At 37.4% G+C, this 26,254-nt stretch overlaps 1 protein-coding gene across 1 annotated transcript in view; it reads right to left on the bottom strand.

Moving 5' to 3' along the window:
* Positions 1 to 26,254, bottom strand: part of OCA2 (OCA2 melanosomal transmembrane protein) — a 252,521-nt gene that overhangs the window by 63,122 nt on the left and 163,145 nt on the right. Inside the window, exon 19 of the mRNA XM_024117107.2 lies at positions 10,996 to 11,123. Within this exon, the coding sequence (XP_023972875.1) occupies positions 10,996 to 11,123 (128 nt within the window). The remainder of the gene's footprint in view (positions 1 to 10,995; positions 11,124 to 26,254) is intronic.

Genomic DNA, 26,254 nt, shown 5'->3' on the forward strand with positions numbered 1-26,254 from the left:
AAAGGGACTGAGAAAATGTCTGAAAAGATTATAGTGGAAAACGTCCTTAATATGGGAAAGGAAATAGTCAAGAAAGTCCAGGAAGCACACAGAGCCCCATACAGGACAAATCCAAGGAGAAACATGCCAAGACACATATTAATCAAGCTATCAAAAATTAAATACAAAGAAAAAATATTAAAAGCAGCAAGAGAAAAGCAACAAATAACATAAAAGGGAATCCACATAAGGTTAACAACTGATCTTTCAGCAGAAATTCTGCAAGCCAGAAGGGAATGGCAGGACATATTTAAAGTGATGAAGGAAAAAACCTACAACCAAGATTACTCTACCCAGCAAGGATCTCATTCAGATTCAACGGAGAAATTAAAACCTTTACAGACAAGCAAAAGCTAAGAAACACCACCAGACATGGTCCTGCCCACCAGAAAGAAAAGATCCAGCCTCATCCATCAGAACAAAGGAACCAATCCCCTCCACCAGGAAGCCTATGCAATCCACTGAAACAAAAATACGCACTAGGGCAGACACAAAAACAACAGGAACTATGAACCTGCACCCTGCGAGAAGGAGACCCCAAACACAGTAAGTTAAGCAAGATGAGAAGACAGAGAAATAACACAGCAGATGAAGGAGCAAAGTAAAACCCACCAGTCCAAACAAATGAAGTGGAAATAGGCAGTTTACATGAAAAAAATTTAGAGTAATGATAGTAAAGATGATCAAAAATATTGGAGGGCTTCCCTGTTGGCGCAGTGGTTGAGAGTCCACCTGCCGATGCAGGGGACACGGTTTCGTGTCCAGCTCCAGGAGGATCCCACATGCCGCGGAGTGGCTGGGCCCATGAGCCATGGCTGCTGAGCCTGCGCGTCTGGAGCCTTTGCCCCACAATGGGGGAGGCCACAACAGTGAGAGGCCCGCGTACCACAAAAAAAAAAAAAATTGGAAATAGAATGGAGAAAATACAAGAAACGTTTAACAAGGACCTAGAAGAACTAAAGAGCAAATAAAAAATGATGAACACCACAAAAAGGGAAATTAAAAATTCTCTGGAAGGAATCAGTAGCAGAATAACTGAGGCAGAAGAACGGATTAGCGACCTGGAAGATAAAATAGTGGAAATAACTACCGCAGAGCAGAATAAAGAAAAAAGGATGAAAAGAATTGTGGACAGTCTCAGAGATATACGGGACAACATTAAACACACCAATATACGAATTACAGGGTTCCCAGAAGAAGAAGAGGGAAAAAAAGGGACTGAGAAAATGTCTGAAAAGATTATAGTGGAAAACGTCCTTAATATGGGAAAGGAAATAGTCAAGAAAGTCCAGGAAGCACACAGAGCCCCATACAGGACAAATCCAAGGAGAAACATGCCAAGACACATATTAATCAAGCTATCAAAAATTAAATACAAAGAAAAAATATTAAAAGCAGCAAGAGAAAAGCAACAAATAACATAAAAGGGAATCCACATAAGGTTAACAACTGATCTTTCAGCAGAAATTCTGCAAGCCAGAAGGGAATGGCAGGACATATTTAAAGTGATGAAGGAAAAAACCTACAACCAAGATTACTCTACCCAGCAAGGATCTCATTCAGATTCAACGGAGAAATTAAAACCTTTACAGACAAGCAAAAGCTAAGAGAATTCAGCACCACCAAACCAGCTTTACAACAAATGCTAAAGGAACACCTCTAGGCAGGAAACACAGGAGAAGGAAAAGACCTACAATAACAAACCCAAAACAATTAAGAAAATGGTAATAGGAACATACATATTCATAACTATCTTAAATGTAAATGGATTAAATGCTCCAACCAAAAGACATAGACTGCCTAAATGGATCCAAAAACAAGAGCTGAATACATGCTATCTACAAGAGACCCACTTCAGACCTAGGGACACATACAGACTGAAAGTGAGGGGAGGGAAAAATATTTTCCATGTAAATGGAAACCAAAAGAAAGTTGAAGTAGCAATTCTCATATCAGACAAAATAGACTTTAAAATAAAGACTATCAAGAGACAAAGAAGGACAGTACATAATGATCAAGGGATCAATCCAAGAAGAAGATATAACAACTGTAAATATTTATGCACCCAACATAGGAGTACTTCAATACATAAGGCAAATGCTAACAGCCATAAAAGAAGAAACTGAGAGTGAAAGAATCATAGTAGGGGACTTTAACAACCCACTTTCACCAATGAACAGATCATCCAAAATGAAAATAAATAAGGAAACGCAAGCTTGAAATTATACATTAAACAAGATGGACTTAATAGATATTTATAGGACATTCCATCCCAAAACAACAGAATACAATTTCTTCTCAAGTTTTCATGGAACAGTGTCCAGGATAGATCATATCTTGGGTCACAAATCAAGACCTGGTATATATAAGAAAATTGAAATGGTATCCTGTATGTTTTCCAACCACAACACTATGAGACTAGATATCAATTACAGGAAAAAAAACTGTAAGAAATACAAACACATGGAGGCTAACGAATACACTACTAAATAACCAATATATAACTGAAGAAATCAAAGAGGAAATCAAAAAATACCTAGAAACAAATGACTTTGAAAACACAATGACCAAAAACCTATGGGATGCAGCAAAAGCAGTTTTAAGAAAGAAGTTTATAGCAATACAATCCTACCTCAAGAAACTAGAAACATCTCAAAAAACAACCTAACCTTACACCTAAAGCAATTAGAGAAAGAAGAACAAAACCCCCAAAGTTGGCAGAAGGAAAGAAATCATAAAGATCAGATCAGAAATACATGACAAAGAAATGAATGAAATGATAGCAAAGATCAGTACAACTAAAAGCTGGTTCTTGAGAAGATAAACAAAATTGATAAACCATTAGCCAGACTCATCAAGAAAAAAAGGGAGAAGACTCAAATCAATAGAATTAGAAATGAAAAAGAAGTAATAACTGACACTGCAGAAACAAAAAGGATCATGAGAGACTACTACAAGACCTATATCCAATAAAATGGACAACCTGGAAGAAGTGGACAATTCTTAGAAAAGCACAACGTTCCTAGAATGACCCAGGAAGAAATAGAAAATATAAAGACACCAAACCCAAGCACGGAAATTGAAACAGCGATTAAAAATCTTCCAACAAAGAAAAGCCCAGGACCAGACGGATTCACAGGTGAATTCTATCAAATATTTAGAGAGGAGCTAACATCCATCTTTACCAAACTCTTCCAAAATACAGCAGAGGGAGGAACACTCCCAAACTCATTCTGTGAGGCCACCAGCACCCTGATACCCAAACCAGACAAAGATGTCACAAAAAAAGAAAACTACAGACCAATAACACTGATGAACATACCTGCAAAAAACCTCAACAAAATACTGGCAAACAAAATCCAACAGCACATTAAAAGGATCATACACCATGATCAAGTGAGGTTTAACCGAGGAATGCAAGGATTCTTCAATATACGCAAATCAATCAATGTGATACACCATATTAACAAATTGAAGTAGAAAAACCATATGATCATCTCAATAAATGCAGAAAAAACTTTTGACAAAATTTAACACTCATTTATGATAAAAAAAAACCCTCCAGAAAATAGGCATACCTCAACATAATAAAGGGCATATATGACAAACCCACAGCCAACATCATTCTCAATGGTGAAAAACTGAAACCATTTCCACTAAGATGAGGAAAAAGATAAGGTTACTCACTCTCACCACTGTTATTCAACATAGTTTTGGAGGTTTTAGCCACAGCAATCAGAGAAGAAAAAGAAATAAAAGGAATCCATTTCAGAAAAGAAGTAAAGCTGTCACTTTTTGCAAATGATATGATACTATACATAGAGAATCCTAAAGATGCTACCAGAAATCTACTAGAGCTAATCAATGAATTTGGTAAAGTAGCAGGATATAAAATTAATGCACAGAAATCTCTTGCATTCCTATACACTAATGATCAAAAATCTGAAAGAGAAATTAAGGAAACACTCTCATTTACCATTGCAACTAACAGAATAAAATACCTAGGAATAAACCTACCTAAGGAGACAAAAGACCTTTATGCAGAGAACTATACGACACTGATGAAACAAATTAAAGATGATACAAACAGATGGAGAGATATACCATGTTCTTGAATTGGAAAAATCAGCATTGTGTAAATGACTATACTACCCAAAGCAATCTACACATTCAATGCCATCCCTATCAAACTACCAACGGCATTTTTCAGAGAACTAGAACAAAACATTTCACAAGTTGTATTAAAACACAAAAGACCCCTAATATCCAAAGCAAACTTGAGAAAGAAAAACGGAGATGGAGGAATCTTGCTCCTGGACTTCAGACTATACTACAAAGCTACAGTAATCAAGACAGTATGGTACTGACACGAAAACAGAAATATAGATCAATGGAGCAGGATAGAAAGCCCTGAGATAAACCCACGCACATATGGTCACCTTATTTTTGATAAAGGATGCAATAATATACAATGGAGAAAAGACAGCCTCTTCAATACGTTGGCCTGGGAAAACTGGACAGCTACATGTAAAAGAATGAAATTAGAACACTCCCTAACGCCATACTCAAAAATAAACTCAAAATTGATTAAATACCTAAATGTAAGACCAGACACTATAAAACTTTTAGAGGAAAGCATAGGTAGAACACTCTATGACATATTCACAGCAAGATCTTTTTTGACCCACCTCCTAGAGAAATGGAAATAAAAACAAAAATAAACAAATGGGACCTAATGAAACTTAAAAGCTTTTGCACAGAAAACAATACCATAAACAAGACAAAAAGACAACCCAGAGATAGGAGAAAATATTTGCAAATGAAGCAATGGACAAAGGATTAATCTCCAGAATTTACAAGCAGCTCATTCAGCTCAATATCAAAAGAACAATAGACTCAATCCAAAAATGGGCAGAAGATCTAATTAGACATTTCTCCAAAGAAGATATACAGATTGCTAACAAACACATGAAAGAATGCTCAACATCATTAACCATTAGAGAAATGCAAATCAAAATTACAATGAGGTATCACCTCACACATATACAGATTGCCAATAAACACATAAAAGGATGCTCAACATCACTAATCATAAGAGAAATGAAAATCAAAACTACAATGAGGTAGCACCTCACACCTGTCAGAATGGCCATCATCAAAAAATCTAGAAACAATAAATGCTGGAGAGGGTGTGGAGAAAAGGGAACCCTCTTGCACTGTTGGTGGGAATGTAAATTGATACAGCCACTATGGAGAACAGAATGGAGGTTCCTTAAAAAACTAAAAATAGAACTACCATATGGCCCAGCAATCTCACTACTGGGCATATACTCTGAGACAACCATAATTCAAAAAGAGTCATGTACCACAATGCTCAGTGCAGCTCTATTTACATTAGGCAGGACATGGAAGCAACCTAAGTGTCCATCGACAGATGAATGGATAAAGAAGATGTGGCACATATATACAATGGAATATTACTCTGCAATAAAAAGAAATGAAATTGAGTTATTTGTAATTAGGTTGATGAACCTAGAGTCTGTCATAGAGTGAAATAAGTCAGAAACAGAAAAACAAATACCGTATACTAACATATATATATATGGAGCCTAAAAACAACAACAAAAAAAACCAGGTTCTGAAGAACCTAGGGGCAGGACAGGGATAAAGATGCAGACATAGAGAATGGACTTGAGGACACAGGGAGAGGGAAGTGTAAGCTGGGATGAAGTGAGAGAGTGGCATGGACATATATACACTACCAAATGTAAAATAGATAGCTAGTGGGAAGCAGCCACATAGCACAGGGAGATCAGTTCAGTGCTTTGTGACCACCTAGAGTGGTGGGATAGGGAAGGTGTGAGGCAGACGCAAGAGGGAGGAGATATTGGGATATATGTAAATGTATAGCTGATTCACTTTGTTGTAAAGCAGAAACTAACACACCATTGTAAAGCAATTATACTCCAATAAAGAAGTTAAAAATAAGAAAAATAAAATAAAATAAGATGACCTAGGTGTCAAAGGTAGCAAGAAGAAACCAGGAACTGAGAATTCAGTAAAAAGAAGCTTGTTGGAAATTGATTTTCTTCTGGCTAGTTGAGTAACCTGAGAAAGTGTTTAAAGGCTGGGAATATTAAGGACATACACATCTATAAGGGAAGAAGAGGATGATAATGAAAAGAAAATATCTTTGTCACTGAGAGGATAGACATTTTTAGATGAAATGCAGTGCAAACTAAACCTTAGAAACTAGGTCTATAAGGATTCCCAGCTTAAAAAAAAATGAAAACAACATATTTCCAATGTAAGAGTTTATCCAATGATTTAATACAGAAAAAAAGGAAAATTAATGAAATTAAAATTTCCTTTTTTTATAAAGATCAAAAAAATTTTCTAACTTTACCTAGACTAATCCAGAAAGCAGACAGAAGACACAAATCACCAAAATCAGAAACAGAAAAGGGAATATCACTAATGACTTCACAGAAATAAAAAGTATTAGAGGCAATATTATAAACAACTTATGCCAAAAATTAAGAAAACTTGGATGTAATAGACAAGTTCATAGAATACAAAAATTAGTAAAATTTACTCAAGAAGAAATATTATACCTGAATAGGCCAAAGAAATGGAATTAGTAAAATCAAACAAACACAAAACCTTCCCACAATTTAAATTCCAGGCCCAGATGGCTTCACTGGAAACTTTTATTGAATATTTAAAAACAGCCCTTCACAAATTCTTCTACAAAGAATACTTCTGAACTCATTCTGTTATACTAATTCAGTGTTATGCTCATACCAAATCCAGACAAAACATCACATAAAAATAATAATGTAGACCAATATCCCACATGAATGTAGATGCAAAAATTCTCAACAAAATAAAAGTAATCTGAACTCAACAACTTATTATACACCATGACCAAGTGAGATTTACTTCAGGAATGCAAAGTAGATTTAACAGCTGAAAAGCAGTTAATGTAGTATACTATTTTAACAGATTCAAATTGATAGATTCAATGTTAAAAATCATATGGTCATCTTAATAGATACAGATAAAACATTTGACAAAATCCAATATACATTACTGATAAAATTTCACAACAAACTAGGAATATATCCTAACTTCATCAACCTAATAAAGGATATCTATTTTAAAAACCTATAACTATCATTATGCATAATGGTGAAAAACTGAATACATTTCCCCTAAGATCAGAAATAAGGTATGAATGTCAATACTCATCACTTCAACATTAAACTAGAGGTTCTGGTCAACAAGACAGGAAAAAAACAAAAAGAAGGGAAAAGGAGGGTATTTGGAGGAGAGAGAGGAGGAGAGTGTGAGCTAGTTAAAGCCATTCCAATCAGAAAAGAAATTAAAATGTCTTTATTTGCAGATGACATGAAAGAAAATTCTATACAGCTACTAGACTAATAAATGGGTTCAGCAAGGTCACAGGACACAATGTTAATATTAAAAAATCAATTGTATCTCTATGTAATGTTAACATACAATCAGAATAAAGTTAAGAAAACAACTGTATTCAAAATAGCATCAAAAAATATAACACACATTTATAACTTTTATATACTACCTAAGGAGGCAAAAAACCTGTACTCCAAAAACTGTAAGACGCTGATGAAAGAAGTCGAAGATGACAAACAGATGGAACGATATACCATGCTCTTGGGTTGGAAGAATGAATATTGTCAAAATGACTATACTACCCAATGCAATCCCTATCAAATTACCAATGGCATTTTTCACAGAACTAGAACAAACATTTTCTAAATTTGTATGGAGACACAAAAGACCCCAAATTGGGCTTCCCTGGTGGCGCAGTGGTTGCGCGTCCGCCTGCCGATGCAGGGGAACCGGGTTCGCGCCCCGGTCTGGGAGGATCCCACATGCCGCGGAGCGGCTGGGCCCGTGAGCCATGGCCTCTGAGCCTGCGCGTCCGGAGCCTGTGCTCTGCAACGGGAGAGGCCACAACAATGAGAGGCCCGCGTACCGCAAAAAAAAAAAAAAAAAAAAAAAAGACCCCAAATAGCCAAAGCAATCTTGAGAAAGAAAAACGGAGCTGAAGTAATCAGGCTCCCTGACTTCAGACTACACTACAAAGCAAGAGTCATGAAAACAGTATAGTACTGGCACAAAAACAGAAATATAGATAAATGGAACAGGATAGAAAGCCCAGAGATAAACCCATGCACATATGGTGGATTGTCACCTTATCTTTGACAAAGGAGGCAAGAATATACAATGGAGAAAAGATAGCCTCTTCAATAAGTGGTGCTGGGAAAACTGCACAGCTACATGTAAAAGAATGAAATTAGAACACTATCTAACACCATACACAAAAATAAATCAAAGACCTAAAGATAAAGCCAGAGACTATAAAACTCTTAGAGGAAAGCATAGGCAGAACACTCTATGACATAAATCACAGCAAGATCCTTTATGACCCACCTCCTACAGTAATGGAAATAAAATAAAAAATGAACAAATGGGACCTAATGAAACTTAAAACCTTTTGCACAGCAAAGCTTTTCTCCCATTCTGTGAGAAAACCCACAGAATGGGAGAAAATATTTACAAATGATGCAACAGACAAGGGAATAATCTCCAAAATTTACAAACAGCTCATGTGGCTCAATATCAGAAAAACAAACGACCCACTGAAAAAATGGGCAGAAGACCTAAAGAGACATTTCTCCAAAGAAGACATACAGATGGCGAAGAGACACATGAAGAGATGCTCAACATAACTAATTATTAGAGAAATGCAAATCAAAATTACAATGAGATACCACCTCGCACCAGTCAGAATGGCCATCATCAAGAAGTCTACAAACAATAAATGCTGGAGAGGGTGTGGAGAGAATGTCTATAATCAAAAAGAATGGCATTATGTGACAGAGAGGATATAAAGAAACTGGAATCTACTACATTACTGATAGGAATGTAAAATGGTACAGCCGCTGTGGAAAACATTTTGGCAGTTTTAAAAAAATATTTATTTATTATTTGGCTGCATTGAGTCTTAGCTGCAGCATGTGGGATCTTCATTGCAGCATGTGGGATCTTTCATTGCAGCATGCGGGCTCTTTGTTGCAGCACACAAGCTTCTCTCTAGTTGTGGCATGGAGGCTCTAGAGCATGCAGGCTCAGTAGTTGCGGCCACAGGCTCTCTAGTTGTGGTACGTGGGCTTCAAGAGCATGCAGGCTCAGGATTTGTAGCATGTGGGCTCAGTAGTTGTGGCTCATGGGCTTTAGAGTGCTTGGGCTCAGTAGTTGTGGTGCTTGAGCTTAGCTGCTCCACAGCATGTGGGATCTTAGTTCCCCGACTAGGGATTGAACCTATGTCCCCTGCATTGGAAGGCGGATTCTTAACCACTGGACCACCAGGGGAGTCCCAGGCAGTTTCTTAAGAAGCTAAACTATGATAAGACCTAACATCTACCTAAAAGAAATGAAAACATGTCCATATAACAACATACACAAATATACACAGATGTTTATGAAAATAGGTAAATAAAATATGGTATATCCATATAGTGGAATGCTATTCAGTAATAAAACAAAATGAGACTAAGATATATACCAGAACATGGATGAACCTCAACATCATTATTCTAATTTAAAGAAACCAGACAGAAAATGGTACACAGTATAGGATTCCTTTTAGATGAAATGTACAGAAAAGGCACATCAATAGATAGAAAAAAGATTAGTGATTGCCTAGAGCTGGAGTTAGGAGCTAGAATTGACTATAAATGGGTGTGAGGGTCATAGGGATAAAACACTCAAAATTTACTAAAAATCATTAAACTGTAAAGTTAAAATGAGTGAAGTTTATGATATATAAATTATATCTTAAGTTGCTTTAAAAATTCCAGTGTTTATCCCATCAAGACAAAGAGAAGTATATGCCAAAGAGAAGTATATGCCATTGAGAACAATATGCCAAAAACCCACATGAGATAGCAATTTACACCTTGAATAAACATGTAATTGAGGCAGGGACTCTCAAAAGCCAATCATGAAACAGTAACCAGAATTTTCCCCCCAGTAGTCCTCATATTCTGTGTGGAAAGAAGACTCAGAATAGAAAAGGTGAAGTTTTTGAGTAGGAAACTGATGAAGTAGAATATGATTCATGACTCCCTGACATATTTGGAGGGCATATGTGAGTCATCTGATTACATCTATGCAATCCATTATGAGTTAAAGACATAGATTTCAATGATTCAAGGGACCTGTTTTTTAAAAATTAGATTTAAAAAGCCAAAGTCTGAATCAAGAGAATAATGAATATTGAATGGGTCTGTCATCAATAAGTTAAGGCAATTAATTAAGGTAATTAATGTGAAACATTTGGATCCTCTGGGGAGCAGTAGTCTTGTACATCAGTAAAGCTTTGCATTTGAGGAGGACAGAAGTTTATAAATCAAGTCTCAAGATTAAAAAGTATTGTGAATAATTTTGTAACAACAATTATAACTAAATAAAACAATACATATTATTCATTCTTTTCTTTGATGTAGTCTTTTCCATCATAACAGAATATTTACTTAAATATTACACAAAATGGAATAGATCGTCAAGATAACATTTCCCTGTAAACTTTCTGTAACAAGTCATTTTGCCCCCAAATTAAATTCTATTGTACTTTGTAACAAATTAAATTAGAACAATTTTACAAACCACAAATGTTATTCAAGAAAAAAAACAGCAACCAAATAAATCAATTTATTAAATAATATTTAGGTGCCTAAGATAAAATTTGGTTTAACTTAAAATAGTCTAATGTCAATCCCCATAATTTTCCACTTAGTGAATATGTAGACAGACTTACAGACTTTGGGTTTTCTTCATTCACTAAATAAAATGTGAAATCTAAAAATCAGACAAGATCATATAGCAAAAGTTCAACTAAAGTCTTACCTCCATCAGAACAAAGAGTGCTGCAAAGAATAGAAGGGTTGCCCATTCTACTCTATGTAGAATTATCTCAAAATCATGGATATCAGCTAAAATTAGCAACCAGATAGCACCCAGAATAGCAATCCACCCTGAAAAATAAATAAACAGAGTTACAGATGTAGTTCAATTGTTAAAACACTAATTCTTCATCTTTGGATTGCTTTCTTAAATTGAAGATAATTGATATTCTGCAAACTGAACATGCTTAAAACGTACAATTTGTATTTTGGGTAATGTATATACCAAAGAAACCAACACAACAAGCAGGATAATGAATATATCCACCACCCCAGCAGTTTACTCATGCCCATGTTCTTTTCTCCCTCTCCCGCCTCCTGTCACCAGACCCCACCCCCAGGAAACCATTCATCTCTTTTCTTAAATGCAATCATATAGTATGTATTTTTTATCTGACTGCTTCCATTCAGCACAATTATTTTAAGATTCTTCAGTGTTGGTGTGTGGACCAACAGTCATTCTTCTTTATTGTTTAGTATGGCATAGTATGGCTATGCCACAATGTACATACTCATTCACCTTGATGGACATTTGCACTGCTTCCAGTGTTTGGCTATTACAAATGAATGTGCTATGAACTTTCATATAAATTATCTATATGTACATTATGCTTTCAGTTCCCTTGGGTCAATATCTAGGAATGGAATGGTTGGATCATATGATAAGCTAGTATTATGGAATATTTATGTTTTAAGAAACTGTGAGACTGTTTCCCAAAATAGTTGTAACATTTTACAATCCCACCACTAGTATATGAGAATTCCAGTTTCTCCACATTTTCAACACTTAGCTTTTTTTGATTTTTGACATTCCAGTGGGTATGAAATGGTATCTCATTGTGATTTCAAATTGTATTTCCCTAGTGACTAATGATGTTGAGCATCTTTTCGTGTACTTATCTGTCATCCATATATGTTCTTTTGTGAAGTTTTTGTTCAAATAGGCTGAACAAATTTTTTTCTGAGTAGAGCAAATAAAACTCAAAATAAGTGGAATAAAAATGTACTGGATCAGAAATAAATGAAATAGAAAATAGAAAAATATTAGAGAAAAGCAATGATACCAAAATTTAGTTCTTTTAGAAGATCAAGAAGATTGATAAAACTTAGCCAGTCTAAATAGGACAAAAAGACAAAGGGGAAAAAATGCTAATATCAAGAATAAGATCAGTGATATGGCTATAGATTATACAGGCATAAAAAGAGTACTAGTTTTCTGTAGCTGCCATAACAAATTACTACAAATGTAGTGGCTTGAAATAGCGCCTCCTTATTATATCACAGTTTTCATAGGTCAGAAGTATGATGAGCTTGGTTGGGCCTCTAATTAGACCTTCAAAACAAAGGTAAGGTGTTGGCAGGGCTGCATTCCTTTCTGGAGGCTTCAGGACAAAAACTGCTTCCCTGCTTATTTGGGTTGTAGGCATAATTCAATTCAAACTGAGGTCCCCACTTCCTCACTTGCTGACACCCAGGAGTTGTTCTCAGCTTCTAGAGGCCACCCACATTCCTTAGCTCATGACCCCTTTCCTCTCTCTTCAAAGCCAGCAATGGTGGGTCAAGTCAAGTCACTCTCACAGTTCAAATCTCTCCTGTTTCTTCTTCTGTTGTATCTCTCTAACTGACTCTCCTCTTTTCCACTTCCATTTTAAGGGCCTATGTCATTACATTGGGCACACCTGGATAATCCAGGAAAATTTCCCTATTTTAAGGTTTGTAAGCTTAATTTTACCTGCAAAGTCCCTTCTATTATGTAACATAACATACACAGGTATTAACATCACGAATTAGAATGTGGACACCTTTGAGGGACCATGTATAGATTATTTGGGGAAGAACTGGCATTTTAACAATATACGGTCTTCTTATCTATGAATGTGGTATATGTCTCCATATATTAAGGTCTCTTTTAGTTTTTCCTAAGAATATTTTGTAGAAATCCCAGAATTCATATGGAAATTCAAATGACCTAGAATAGCCAATACAATCTTGAAAAAGAAGGACAAAATCGGAGAACATATATTACCTCACTTCAAGACTTATTATAAAGCTATGGTAATCAAAACAGTGTAGTATTACATAAATATAGTCAAACTGATCAATGGAGTCCAGAAATACACCCACAAGTTAAAGATCAGCTGATTTGCAAGAAAAGTTCAACAATAGTTCAGTGAAGAAATTGTAATTTTTTCCATAAATGGTGCTGAAACAATTGGATATTCACAAGCAAAAATTTTTTTACTTTGATCGGTTTATTGAATCATACACAAAAGTTACCTACATGGACAATAAGCCTAAATGTGAAATTTATAACTTTAAAACTTCTAGAATAAACATAGGCAATAACTTATTTGATCTCAGGGGAGTTTTCTTAGATACACTAAAAGCATGTATCCATAAAAGAAAATTTTCATAAATTGGACTTTATCAAAATAATAAATTCCTGCTTTTCAAGTAACTGTTAAGAAAAAGCACACAAGCCATGAAGTAGGAGAAAATATCTGTAAATCATCTAGGACTCATATCCAGAATGCATTTTCTGAATTCTCAAAACTCAAAAATGAGTAAACAACCCAATTAAAATGGGGAATATTTTGAACAGACATCTCACCAAAGAAGATAAAAGGATGGCAAACAAGCACATGAAAAGATGTTGAATATCACTAGTCACCAGGGAAATGCAAAGTAAAACCACATGACATTTCACTATGTACCTTAGAATGTATAAAGTCAAAAAGATCAACCAAACTAAGTGTTGACAAGGATATGGAGGAACTGGAAATCTCATATACCACTGGTGGAATTGTAAGATGGTATAACCACTTTAGGAAACAGTTTGGCAGTTTTCAAAAACGTTATTCATAAATCCACTAAATGTTCCAACTATTCCACTTTTAGGTATTATCCCAAGAGCAATTAAGGTATATGATGATACAAACAATTGAACACAAATATTCACTGTGGTTTTCATTGTCATAGTCAAGTCAAACTATCCAATGTCCATCAATAGGTAAATGGATGTACAAACTGTGGCATAGTCAAACCATAGAATACTACTCAGCAATAAAAGGATGGACTACTGATGTACACTGCCACATGGATAAATCTCATAATAATTATGCTGAATGAAAGAAGTCAGACCAAAAAATATTGCATATACAATTTTCTTTTTATTTGGTTGTGCTGGGTCTTAGTTGCAGCAGGCAGGCTCCTTAGTTGCAGCTTGCGGGCTCTTTAGTTGTGGCTCACCAGCTCCTTAGTTGCAGCACGTGGGTTCCTTAGTTGTGGCATGTGAACTCAGTTGTGGCATGCATGTGGGATCTAGTTCCTGACCAGGGATTGAACCCGGGCCCCCTGCATTGGGAACACAGAGTGTTATCCACTGTGCCACCAGGGAAGTACCCATATACAATTTTTTATATAAACCTCTAGAAAATGCAAGTAGCAGGCTTTGACAAACTACAGCCCATGGGTCAAATGTGGCCTGCTGCCTGTTTTTATAAATAAATTTTTATTGGAACACAACACAACCACTCATTTACACATTTTATATGGCTGCTTTAGCACTACAGCAGCAGTGTTGAGTATTTATAACAGAGTGTATGGCCTACATAGCCTCAAATATTTACTACCTCTACCCCTTTACAAAAAGCTTCCCAACCTCCGATCAATAGTGACAGAAATCAAATCAAAGACTGTCTGTGGAGAGAGGTGCTGGGAGAGTCCGGAGAGAGGGACTTCAAAGAGGTCTAAAAAAACTTCTGGCATGTTGCCTGCTCTGCTCTTCATCAGGGAGAGGGCCCAACACTTTATCTCTAAACATTCTGTGTCTGATGCCAACTCTAAGGCTCACAGAATTTTACTAGAATATTTTCCATCTTTTGGTTCATTGTTAATGTTTCTTGCAAAGTGAACTAAAAGTTCAAAGAACTATGATATCATCAGATTAATGAAACAGGTTGCACAAACTGATTTGTGCTTGCTTGTAACCGTGTATTTAATAGATATTTCTGTGTACTGTTTTCACTAAACCATTACACCTTCAAAAGTTAGAGGTTATTGTTGTCCACCAGAAAGACAGAGGAGTTCTCCAAGGCCAAAGTTTGTAACTGGGAGAAGCAGAAAACTATTCATTAAAAAAAGAAAAGCATTGAGACTTCAATTGTTTACATATTTGAGGGAAAAAAATCTCTTGAATAAGAATTATCTGGGTGACTCAAGTATCCTGTCAACCAACAATTCTTGACAATCCTCCACCCTTCATTTAAAATAATATTAAAATATTATATGCTGATTCCAATTTTTTATTACCCTTATTTTACCTTTGAGGGCGTAAATACAGATTATCTTCTGGAAAACAATAGTTATTGCATATGACCTACAGAATTTGAAGATGTATATTCAAATTACCCCTTGTCTACTACTATCCTTCCTAATTTCTGCTTGCCAAAGTGTACCCAGTTCCATACTCTTGAAAGACCAGTCTTCTTACACGTCAGAGGATACTCCTATTCATCTCATCCTCACTGAGTGTCCATTTAAGCTCTTCTATATGCCACTCTTGGATGCCCGTTCTGTGCCAGGCTCTGAGCTTAAGGGTTATGGATGGAAATGTAAGCAAGATACCACGTGGAGTTCAAAAGGTTTACCATCCAGTGGAGGACACATATCTATAGGAAAACAGTTATACTGGATGTAACAGTGTGTGTACATACAAACAATTAGGGAGCAGCCAGAGAGAGTAACAATGTGGTGGCTGAAATAAAGTATCACAAAGAAGGTGATATTCAGCCAAGATCTTAGAGGTTGAATATAACTTTCCAGGTAAAGAGGGAAAGGGCACTCAAGACAAAGGTAAAAGTACATCCAAGGACAGAGCACTTAAGAAGAAAGATGTCAGAGTGACATCAGCAAAATGGTGGATAGGCAGTTCTAAGCACTCATCCTCTATAGAGATATCCCCAAACAAGCAGAAACTATTAAAGCTAAGATTTAGCTTTTGTTATTGTTGTATTTATTTATTTATTTTTGATTTTTAGCTCCTGACTTTCAAGGAAATCTCTGTAAAAACACTAGCTCAACACACTGAAGAACACAGAATTCAGTGACCATGCATGACAAGAAATATAGCCTATGCAAAAATAGTTTGGTAAAGTCACAAAACAAATGGACTACTACAGCCTTCAGCAATTCAAAATAAAAACAGCAAACTCTGGGAAAAGGGCCAAGGAACAATTACCATATTATAATATTCAAATGTCCCATTTTCAACAACACAAGGCACACAAAGAAATAGGCACTGAGGTGGTGCCACAGGAGTACGCAGAGGTTTGTCTCCCAGTGAGAGGGCCCTGGTTCCACCAAATACACACCTCAGCTTAGCACTGGATCTGAGGCATACAGGTCCTGGGAGAAGACTATCACAGAGAAAGTCTAGGTCTCAGGTAGCAATGCAGCCACCTCAAATCCTGCAGCCACAGTGCCCTGATCCCCGCAGCCCCAGCCTATTCTACACCACAGTCTTGCACTAGATCTGGGATGAACACAGCAGGGGAATGCATGGTACCTTGGGCTGTTTCTGAGCAGAACCGTGGGTTCCTACACATGTGGTACATAGATTTTCTGTGACTGCAAGGGCCTTACTTGCTTCAGCAATTACCTCATTTGGGGCAGGCCATGTACTCAAAGGCAACAGAACCTGATTGAACCGACCCTCAGGGCTTCTACTCCAACAACTGGGGAGCAGATCCCACCCCGGACAGGGGAGCAACAGGCACAGAGCAGAGAGGAAGTCCCGCCTCACATCCTATACACGCTTTATATCCCCCAACACCAACCACACACTCTATCAAGTGAATATTGGCTAGTACACCCTGAGGAAAGACAAAGCTTGCATCCATACCAAAACCAGACCTCACACCAAAGACATTGGACATAGACAGTCTACACAGGGAAACTCCCACATAAAAACACCCATTCAAGACCAGAGTGGATAACTATTTCTCCTAAATTCATATAGACAGAGAAAGTAAAAAGTCAGAGGAACTACTCCAAATTGAAGGAGCAAGAGAAATCCCCTGAAAAACTAAATAACGTTACAAAGTTCATCACCCTCCCAGGTCCCAAGTTCAAAAAGGTGGTAATAAAAATGCTAACTGGATTAAGAAATATTTTCAAGACAAATGCAGATCACTGTAACAAGGAACTAGAAACTATAAAGATGAACTAGTTAAAAATAGACAATTCAGTTACTGAGATAAAAACCAATCTAGAAACAATGAATAGCAGACTAAATGACACAGAAGAACAAATAAGTGATCTAGAAGATAGAATGATGGAAATCATCCAACCAGAAGAGCAGACAGAAAGACAAATTTAAAAAGTGAAAGCAACATACAAGATCTATGGGATAATATAAACGATGCCAAGCTATGCATAATAAGAATTCAAGAAGAATGAGAGAGAGAGAGAAAGGGATTGAATGTATTTGAAGAAATTATAGCTGAAAACTTCCCAAACCTTAAAAAGGAAATGGATATACAGTTACAGGAAGCACAGAAGGTCACATACAAGATGAACCCTAACAGACCCACACCAAGACATATCATAATTTAAATGGCAAAAATTAAAGACAAAGAGAGGATTCTAAGGCAGCAAGAGGAAAACAGAGTCAGTTACAAGGGAACCCCTATAAGGTTATCAGCTGATTTCTCTGGAGAAACTTTGCAGGCCAGAAAGGAGTGGCATGATATATTTAAAGTCCTGACAGGGAAAAACTTGCAACCTAGGATACTCTACCCAGCAATCTTACATTTAGATTAGAAGAAGAAACTAAGAATTTCTCAGACAAGCAAAAACTAAAAGAACTCATCAATACTAAACCTATCCAAAAAGAAATATTGAAATATCTTCTCTAAATAGAAAAGAAGTGAGAATACATAGGAAAGGGAGAATCCAATAGGAAAGGCAAATATATTGTAAGGACTGAAGAAGATGTAAATAAGCCAGTAGGTAGATTAAAAAACTATTTAAAAATTATAAAAGAGATTATAACTACAATAAACAGGAAAAGGATAAACATGAAGATGTAAAATAGGACAACAAATACACAAAATGTGGGGAAGAGAGTACAAAAATGTATATCTTTTAGAATATGTTTGAACTTGAAAGATTATAAATTTAAAGCAAGTAGATATAGTTATGGGTAAACATACTTGAACTTCATGGTAACCACAAATCAAAAACATATACAGATTCACAAAAACCAAAAAGAAAAAACTCAAAGATACTACAAAAAAAATCATACAGATTGTCAACAAACACATGAAAGAATGCTCAACATCATTAATCATTAGAGAAATGCAAATCAAAACTACAATGAGATATCATCTCACACCAGTCAGAATGGCCATCATCAAAAAATCTAGAAACAATAAATGCTGGAGAGGGTGTGGAGAAAAGGGTACACTCTTGCACTGTTGGTGGGAAAGTAAATTGATACAGCCACTATGGAGAACAGTATGGAGGTTCCTTAAAAAACGCGAACACATATATATGGAATCTAAGGAAAAAAAATGTCATGAAGAGCCTAGGGATAGGACGGGAATAAAACACAGACCTCCTAGAGCATGGACTTGAGGATATGGGGAGAGGGAAGGGTAAGCTGTGATGAAGTGAGAGAGTGGCATGGACATATATACACTACCAAACGTGGGGTGGATAGCTAGTGGAAAGCAACCGCATGGCACAGGGAGATCCGCTAGGTGGTTTGTGACCACTTGGAGGGGTGGGATAGGGAGGGTGGGAAGGAGGGAGACGCAAGAGGGAAGAGATATGGGAACATATGTATATGTATAACTGATTCACTTTGTTGTAAAGCGGAAACTAACACACTATTGTAAAGCAATTATACTCCAATAAAGATGTTAAAAAAAAAAGAAACGAAATTGAGTTATTTGTAGTGAGGTGGATGGAACTAGAGTCTGTCATACAGAGTGAAGTAAGTCAAGAAGAGGAAAACAAATACCGTATGCTAACACATATATATGGAATCTAAGAAAAAAAAATGTCATGAAGAGATTAGTGGTAGGATGGGAACATATGTATATGTATAACTGATTCACTTTGTTATAAAGCAGAAAGTAACACACCATTATAAAGCAATTATACTCCAATAAAGATGTTTAAAAAAAGAAAAGAAAATCAAGTCACAAAAGGAAAAACAAAATGAAGAAGAAATGAACAAAGAAGAACAACAAAAGCAACTGGAAATCAAGGATAAAAATGGCAATAAGTACATACCTATCAATAATTACTTTAAATGTCACTGGACTAAATGTTCCCATCAAAAGACACAGAGGAGCATATTGGATTAAAAAAAAAAAAAGGACTTACACATATGGATTTAAAAAAAAAAAAGGACTTACAATATGATGCTTTCAAGAGACTCACTTCAGGGTGAAAGACACACAGAGACTGAAAGAGGAGATGAAAAAGTATATTTCATGCAAAGAAATATATTTCATTACAAGAAAAAAATTTACTTCATTACAAGAAAGCAGAGATAGCAATATTCATCAGACAAAATGGACTTTAAAACAAAGTTATGCACTTCCCTGGTGGCTCAGTGGTTGAGAGTCTGCCTGCCAATGCAGGGGACATGGGTTTGAGCCCTGGTCTGGGAGTATCCCACATGCCGCGGAGCAACTGGGCCCGTGAGCCACAATTACTGAGCCTGCGCGTCTGGAGCCTGTGCTCCACAACAAAAGAGGCTGAGATAGTGAGAGTCCCATGCACCGCGATGTAGAGTGGCCCCCGCTTGCCACAACTAGAGAAAACCCTCACACAGAAACGAAGACCCAACACAGCCATAAATAAATAAATAAATAAAAACCAGCTCCTTGTATGGAAAAAACAAAACAAAAAACAAAATTATAACAAAAGACAAATGAGGGCATTATATAATGGTAAAGGGCTTAATACAAGAAGAGGATATTACACTCATTAACATACGCCCCCAATAGAGAAACACCTAAATATACAAAGCAAACACTAACAGACATAAAGGGAAAAAACTGTAAATAATGCAATAATATTAGGGGACTTTACCACCCCACTGACAGCAATAGACAATCATCCAGACAGAAAATCAATAAGGCAACAGAGGTCCCAAATGACACAATAGAACACATGGACTTAATTGATATCTACAGGATACTACATACAAAACAAAAGCAGAATACACATACTTTTCAAGCACACATGGAATGTTCTCTAAGATAGACCATATACTAGGCCACAATACAAGCCTCAACAAATTTAAGAAGATGAAAATTATTTCAAGTTCTTTTCTAACCACATTGGTATGAAACTAGAAATCAACTACAGAAAGAAAAACAGAAAAGAAGAAACACATGGAGACTAAACAACATGCTACTAAAAAAAAAAAAACAAAACCACACTGGGTCAATGATGAAATCAAAGAAGAAATAAGAAAATAACTTGAGACAAACGAAAATGAAAACACACTTTACAAAATCTAGGGGATGTAGCAAAAGCACTTCTAAGAGGAAAGTTCATAGTGATACAGGCCTTCCTCAAGAAACAAGAAAAATCTCAAATAAACAACTTAACCTACCACCTAAAAGAAGAACAAACAAAACCCAAAGTCAGCAGAAGGAAATAATAAAGATCAAAGAAGAAATAAAATAGAGATCATAAAAACAATAAAATAGATCAATAAAACCAAGAGCTGGTTTGTGAAAAGAGGAAAAAAATTGACAAATCTATAACCAGGCTCACCAAGAAGAAAAGAGAGAGGACAAAAATAAAATAAGAGATGAAAGAGGAGAAATAACAACTGATAACACAGAAATACCCAAAAAACATAAAAGAATACTATAAACAATTATATGTCAACATATTGGACAATGTAGAAAAAATGGGCAAATTTCTAGAAACACACAACCTGCCAAAATAGTCAGGAAGAAATAAATAATTTAAAAAGACTGATCACTAAAGTGACTAGAATCTGTAATTTAAAAAAACTCCCTGCAAACAAAAGTCCACGACCAGACTATTTCACTGGTAATTCAACCAAACATGCAAAGAACTTATACCTATTCTTCTAAAACTATTGAAAAAAATTGAAGAGAAAGGAACATTCCCAAATTCTTTCTATGAGGCCACAATTACCTTGATACCAAAACCAGACAAGGACACTACAAAAAAAATAAAATTACAGACCAATATCTTTGATGAATATAGATACAAAAATCCTCAACAAAATATTAGCAAATTGAATCCAACAACATAAAAAGGATTATACCCTTGATGAAGTTGGATTCATTCCAGGGTCTCAAGGATGGTTCAACATACGCCAACCAATCAATCAATGTGATACATCACATTAACAAAACTAAAGACAAAAACTACACAATCATCTCATTAGTCACAGAAAAGTCACTTGAAAAAATTCAAAATCCATTCATGATTAAAAACTTTTACCAAAGTGGGTGTAGAGGGAACATATCTCAACATTATAAAGGCCATTTATGACAAACCCACAGCCAACATAATACTCAAAGGTGAAAAGCTCAAAGCCTTCCCACTAAATTCAGGAACAAGATAAGGATGTTTCTATCTAACACAGTTTGGAAGTCCTAGCCCAAGCAACCAGACAAGAAAAAAGAAATAATTGTCAGCCAAATTGGAAGGGAAGAAGTAAAACTGTCACTATTTGCAGATGACAGGATACTTTATATTGAAAACATAAAATCTCCATCCAAAAACTGTTAGAATATATGAATTCAGCAAAGTTGCAATATACAAGAATAGTATACAGAAATCTGTTGTTTCTTTACACTAATAGTGAAATATCAGAAAGAAAAAGTTAAAAAAAATTCCATTTAACATTGCATAAAAAAAACTACCTAGAAATAAACTTAACCAAGGGGCTGAAATACCTACACTCTGAAAACTATAAAAAGTTTATAAAGGAAATTAAAGATGAGTCAAAGAAATGGGAAGATATCTGGTGCTCTTGGATTGGAAGAATTAATATTGTTAAATGGCCATACTACCCAAAGCAATCTACAGATTTAATGCAATCTCTGTCAAAATACCCAGGACATTTTTCAAAGAACTAGAACAAATAATCCTAAAATTTATAGAGAATAACAAAAGACCTGAATTGCCAAGGCAATCCGGAGGAAAAAGAACAAAGCTGGAGGCGTAAGCCTTCTACTCTTCAGGCCAAATCACAAAGCTACAGTAATTAAAACAGTATGGTACTGGCACAAAAACAGACACATAGATCAGTGGAACAGAATAGAGAACCCAGATATAAAACCATGCACCTGCAATCAATTAATCTATGACAAAGGAGGTAAGAATATACAATGGAGAAAAAGTCTCTTCACCAAGTGGTGTAGGGGGGAGGGGTAAAGATGGTGGAGGAGGAGGACATGGAGTTCACCTCTACCCACAAGTACATCAAGAGTACCTCTACAAATGGAACAATTCTCACAGAGCACCTGCTGAATGCTAGCAGAAGAACCTGAACACATAAAAGGACAAGAAAAGATCCCAGTGTAACTGGGTAGGATGAAAGAGAGAAAAGGAAAAAAAGAAAAGTGGAAGTGGGACAGGACCTGTGTCCCTGAGAGGGAGCTGAAGGAGAGGAGAGGCTCTCCTGGGGAAGCTCCCTCAGTGGTGAGGAGATCAGCTGAGACAGAAAGGGAGCTTCAGGGGCCCAGAGAGAGCTCAGAAACTGGTCAGTGGCAGGCAGGACAGAGTGAGACCTACATAGATAATCCTTACCACAGCCCTGGGCCCCCCAGCCTGAGACATGTGTCCACTGGTGCACACAGGGGTTGGGTGTTGGAACATGGGGTTTGGAGAGCAGACCTGGGGAGAGGACTGCTGTTGGCTACATGGAGACAGCCTGAGAGGATGGAAGTGAGGAGCTCCACAACTGGGAATGCTCCTGGAGGAAGCCCAGAACACCACAGAAATGAAGCGCCATTGATGAGTGACATGCAAAGTGTGCAGCTGCCATTACAGCCTCTCTCCCCACGCACCAGCCCCCGCCTCTGCAGGCACTAGGAGGTGCTCCCACCGAAGCAGGTTCTCATAGCTCAATTGGTCGCCGCCTCCACCCCTCCTGCCTGGGCAAGCATGCATGCACCAGTTGGTCGCCACCTCTGTCCTCTCCTGTCTGGGTGAGCATATGCACCCCAGTTGGTTGCCAGCTATTCTCCCTCTCGCCTGGATGGGCAGCAGATGCCTGTGGGTGGCCCACATGCAGAGATGGGCCTGAAGCCAAAGCTAAGTCCCAAGAGCCATGTATCTAAGGAAGAAGAGCTGAAATCTCTCCTTGAAGCTGCACGAACTGCAGATTAAACCCCCACGACCAGCTTGGTAAACTCAGCACCTGTGGAACATCTGAACAGACAGTGAGTGCTCCTGCAACTGAGATGGGTCTAGCTTTAGCAGCTGTGGACTTTGTGGGCATGTACACATGGGGGTTGGGCCAGGTCAGAGTCTGAGCTGCCTCCATAGCACCCAAAGCAGGTCCAGATCCATGATTACTACAAACCTGGGACTTGACTTCAGTGGATCTCCACTGGTGGCCTGGTGAAAACAACACCTGAGAGACACCAGGGACAACTGCCAGTATACCCATGATTAAGGTGGCACCAAAAGCAGTGCCAACAACAGAGTAACTTGTGATCTTGCACAACAGGTGAAAGGTGATACAACAGAGCACACTCACAAGTGAACAGCTCTAGAGAATGAATACTCAGTGGCTTCTCTCCTAATGGGAGTGCTCCAAACCCACCTACTTCACACCAAAGACCAGAATCACAGCTAAGAAAGAGATCTGGGGGCCTCTACTCCAACAACTAGGGAGAAGTCCCCACTTCTGACAGGGCAGAGACAACCACAAAGCAAAGGGGAGGCCCTGCTCAATATCTGGGGCAGGCTCTGGTCACAACACCAGTCATACCCTCTTTCAAGGCGATAATGGCCAGCAAACACTGAGGGAAAAGGTGGCAGACATCCATACTAAAAACGACCCTCATACCAAAATAATAATAATAACAACAACAACAACAAAAATTTTTTTAAAAACACAGGCTACAAAAGGACATTCCCACATAAAAACAGCTCTCCAAGACAGTCTGAGGGTCTGGCATCTGGAGGAAGAACCCCCAGAGCATCTAGGCTTGAAGGCCAGGGGGTCTTGAGTGTAGGAGCTCCACAGGGCTGGGGGAAACAGAGACCCCACTCTTGGAGAGCATGCACAAGGTCTCACATGCACTGGGACCCAGCACAAAGCAGTACCTCCATAGGAATCTGAGCTAGACCTACCAAAGGGTCTTGGAGGGTCTCCTGGGGAAGCGGAGGTTGGCTGTAGATAACCAGGGGGGCAATGACACTGGTAGCAAAGGCCCCAGGGAATATTAATCAGCATGAGCTCTCCTGGAGGTCCCCATTTTGGCACCAAGACCTGGACCCACCCCTCCAGTGCTGGACGCCTCAGGCCAAAGAACCATCAAGACAGAAACACAGCCCCACCCAGCAGCAGACAGCCTAACTAAAGTCGCATTAAGCTCGCAGTCACCCCAAAACACACCCCTGACAAGGTCCTGCCCACCAAAGGGACAAGACCCAACTCCACCCACCAGGGGGCAGGGACCAGCCCCTCCCACCAGGAAGCCTGCACAAGCCCCTGGACCAACCTCAACCAACAGGTGACAGACACCAGAAGCAAGAGGAATTACAATCCTGCAGCCTGCAGAAAGGAGACCACGAACACAGTAAGTAAGACGAAATGAGATGACAGAGAAATATGTTGCTGATGAAGAAGCAAGATAAAAACCTAAAAGGACAGCTAAATGAAGAGGAAATAGGCAATGAACATGAAGAAGAATTCAGAGTAATGATACTAAAGATGGTCCAAAATCTCAGAAAAATAATAGAGGCACAGATTGAGAAGATACAAGATATGTTTTAAAAAGACCTAGAAGAACTAAAGAACAAAGAGATGAACAATACAATAACTGAAATGAAAAATACAATAGAAGGAATCAATAGCAGAATAACTGAGGCTGAATAACAACTGGTGTTGTCAGCCTTTAATTTTAGCCATTTAGGTGTGGATATAGCCATATCTTGTTGTGGTTCAGATTCACATTTTACTGGTGACTTATAAGGTTAAGCACCTTTTCATATGCTTATTGGTAATTTCAGTCATTTTAATATCTTCTTTTGTGAAGAGTCTACTCAGGATTCCTGTCCATTTTGTATCTTTCACTTAATTTATAGGTATTTTTAATATTTTAGTTATATTTTCCTTTTAAATTGATTGGTCATGTTTTCCATGTGGCCCTGTTATCCTGGTCATAATTTCTGGGTTAGGAAAGGAAATTAACCCAACCTGGGTCAATCAAACTCTTCTCCAAGGAATTTGAGATTCAAAATAGTCATTTCTCTTTGTGTGGCTGAAATTGAGATCCTATAAATTGCGAAACTAATGAGACCATCTCTATTCTGCCATGAGCAGAAAAAAGACAAGAATATGGTCCATGGAGAAGCATGAGGCAATTAGAAGAGAACAAAAGGTGTCTGGGGGACAGGAGCATCCCCTCTGTCTGGATGCCCTTCTACTTCCTAAGTCTGCTTTCCCAGCTCCACTCCAACCCCTCTCTCCCAGAGCCCACTGTCCCTTGGAGTCTGTGGGTTAGTCCAGTATCATTCTAATAATCCCCTATTTTGCTTGATATCAAGTAGATTGTTTTACTGATAGCTAAAAATACTTTAACAAAGACAATAAAATTTCTCAACAAAGGACACCAAGGGACACTGACAACACCAGTTTCCTTGAAACCATATCAAGGAAATAATTACAGAAATATCTCCAGAACTGAAATCTAATCAAACTTATTGTGAGAGAACCTAGGGGGACATTCTGAGCTAATTATCAAAGAAGGAGACCTAGAAAATTGTTAATCAAGGTTTTAAATTTTAAAGACAAAGATAACATTTTGAATCCAGCTTGCTGATTCTTATAGTTTTCATAATCAGTTATCCACGATCCTAAAATCCTAAAGTTTGGAAAAGCAAATTTTTTATGTTTTATGTCAAAATTCAACAAAACCTGATTTGAACTGAAATGAGGCTATCTGTGGTCATAATTT

The sequence above is a fragment of the Physeter macrocephalus genome, chromosome 2, assembly GCF_002837175.3.
Source record: "Physeter macrocephalus isolate SW-GA chromosome 2, ASM283717v5, whole genome shotgun sequence".
Classification (NCBI taxonomy): domain Eukaryota; kingdom Metazoa; phylum Chordata; class Mammalia; order Artiodactyla; family Physeteridae; genus Physeter; species Physeter macrocephalus.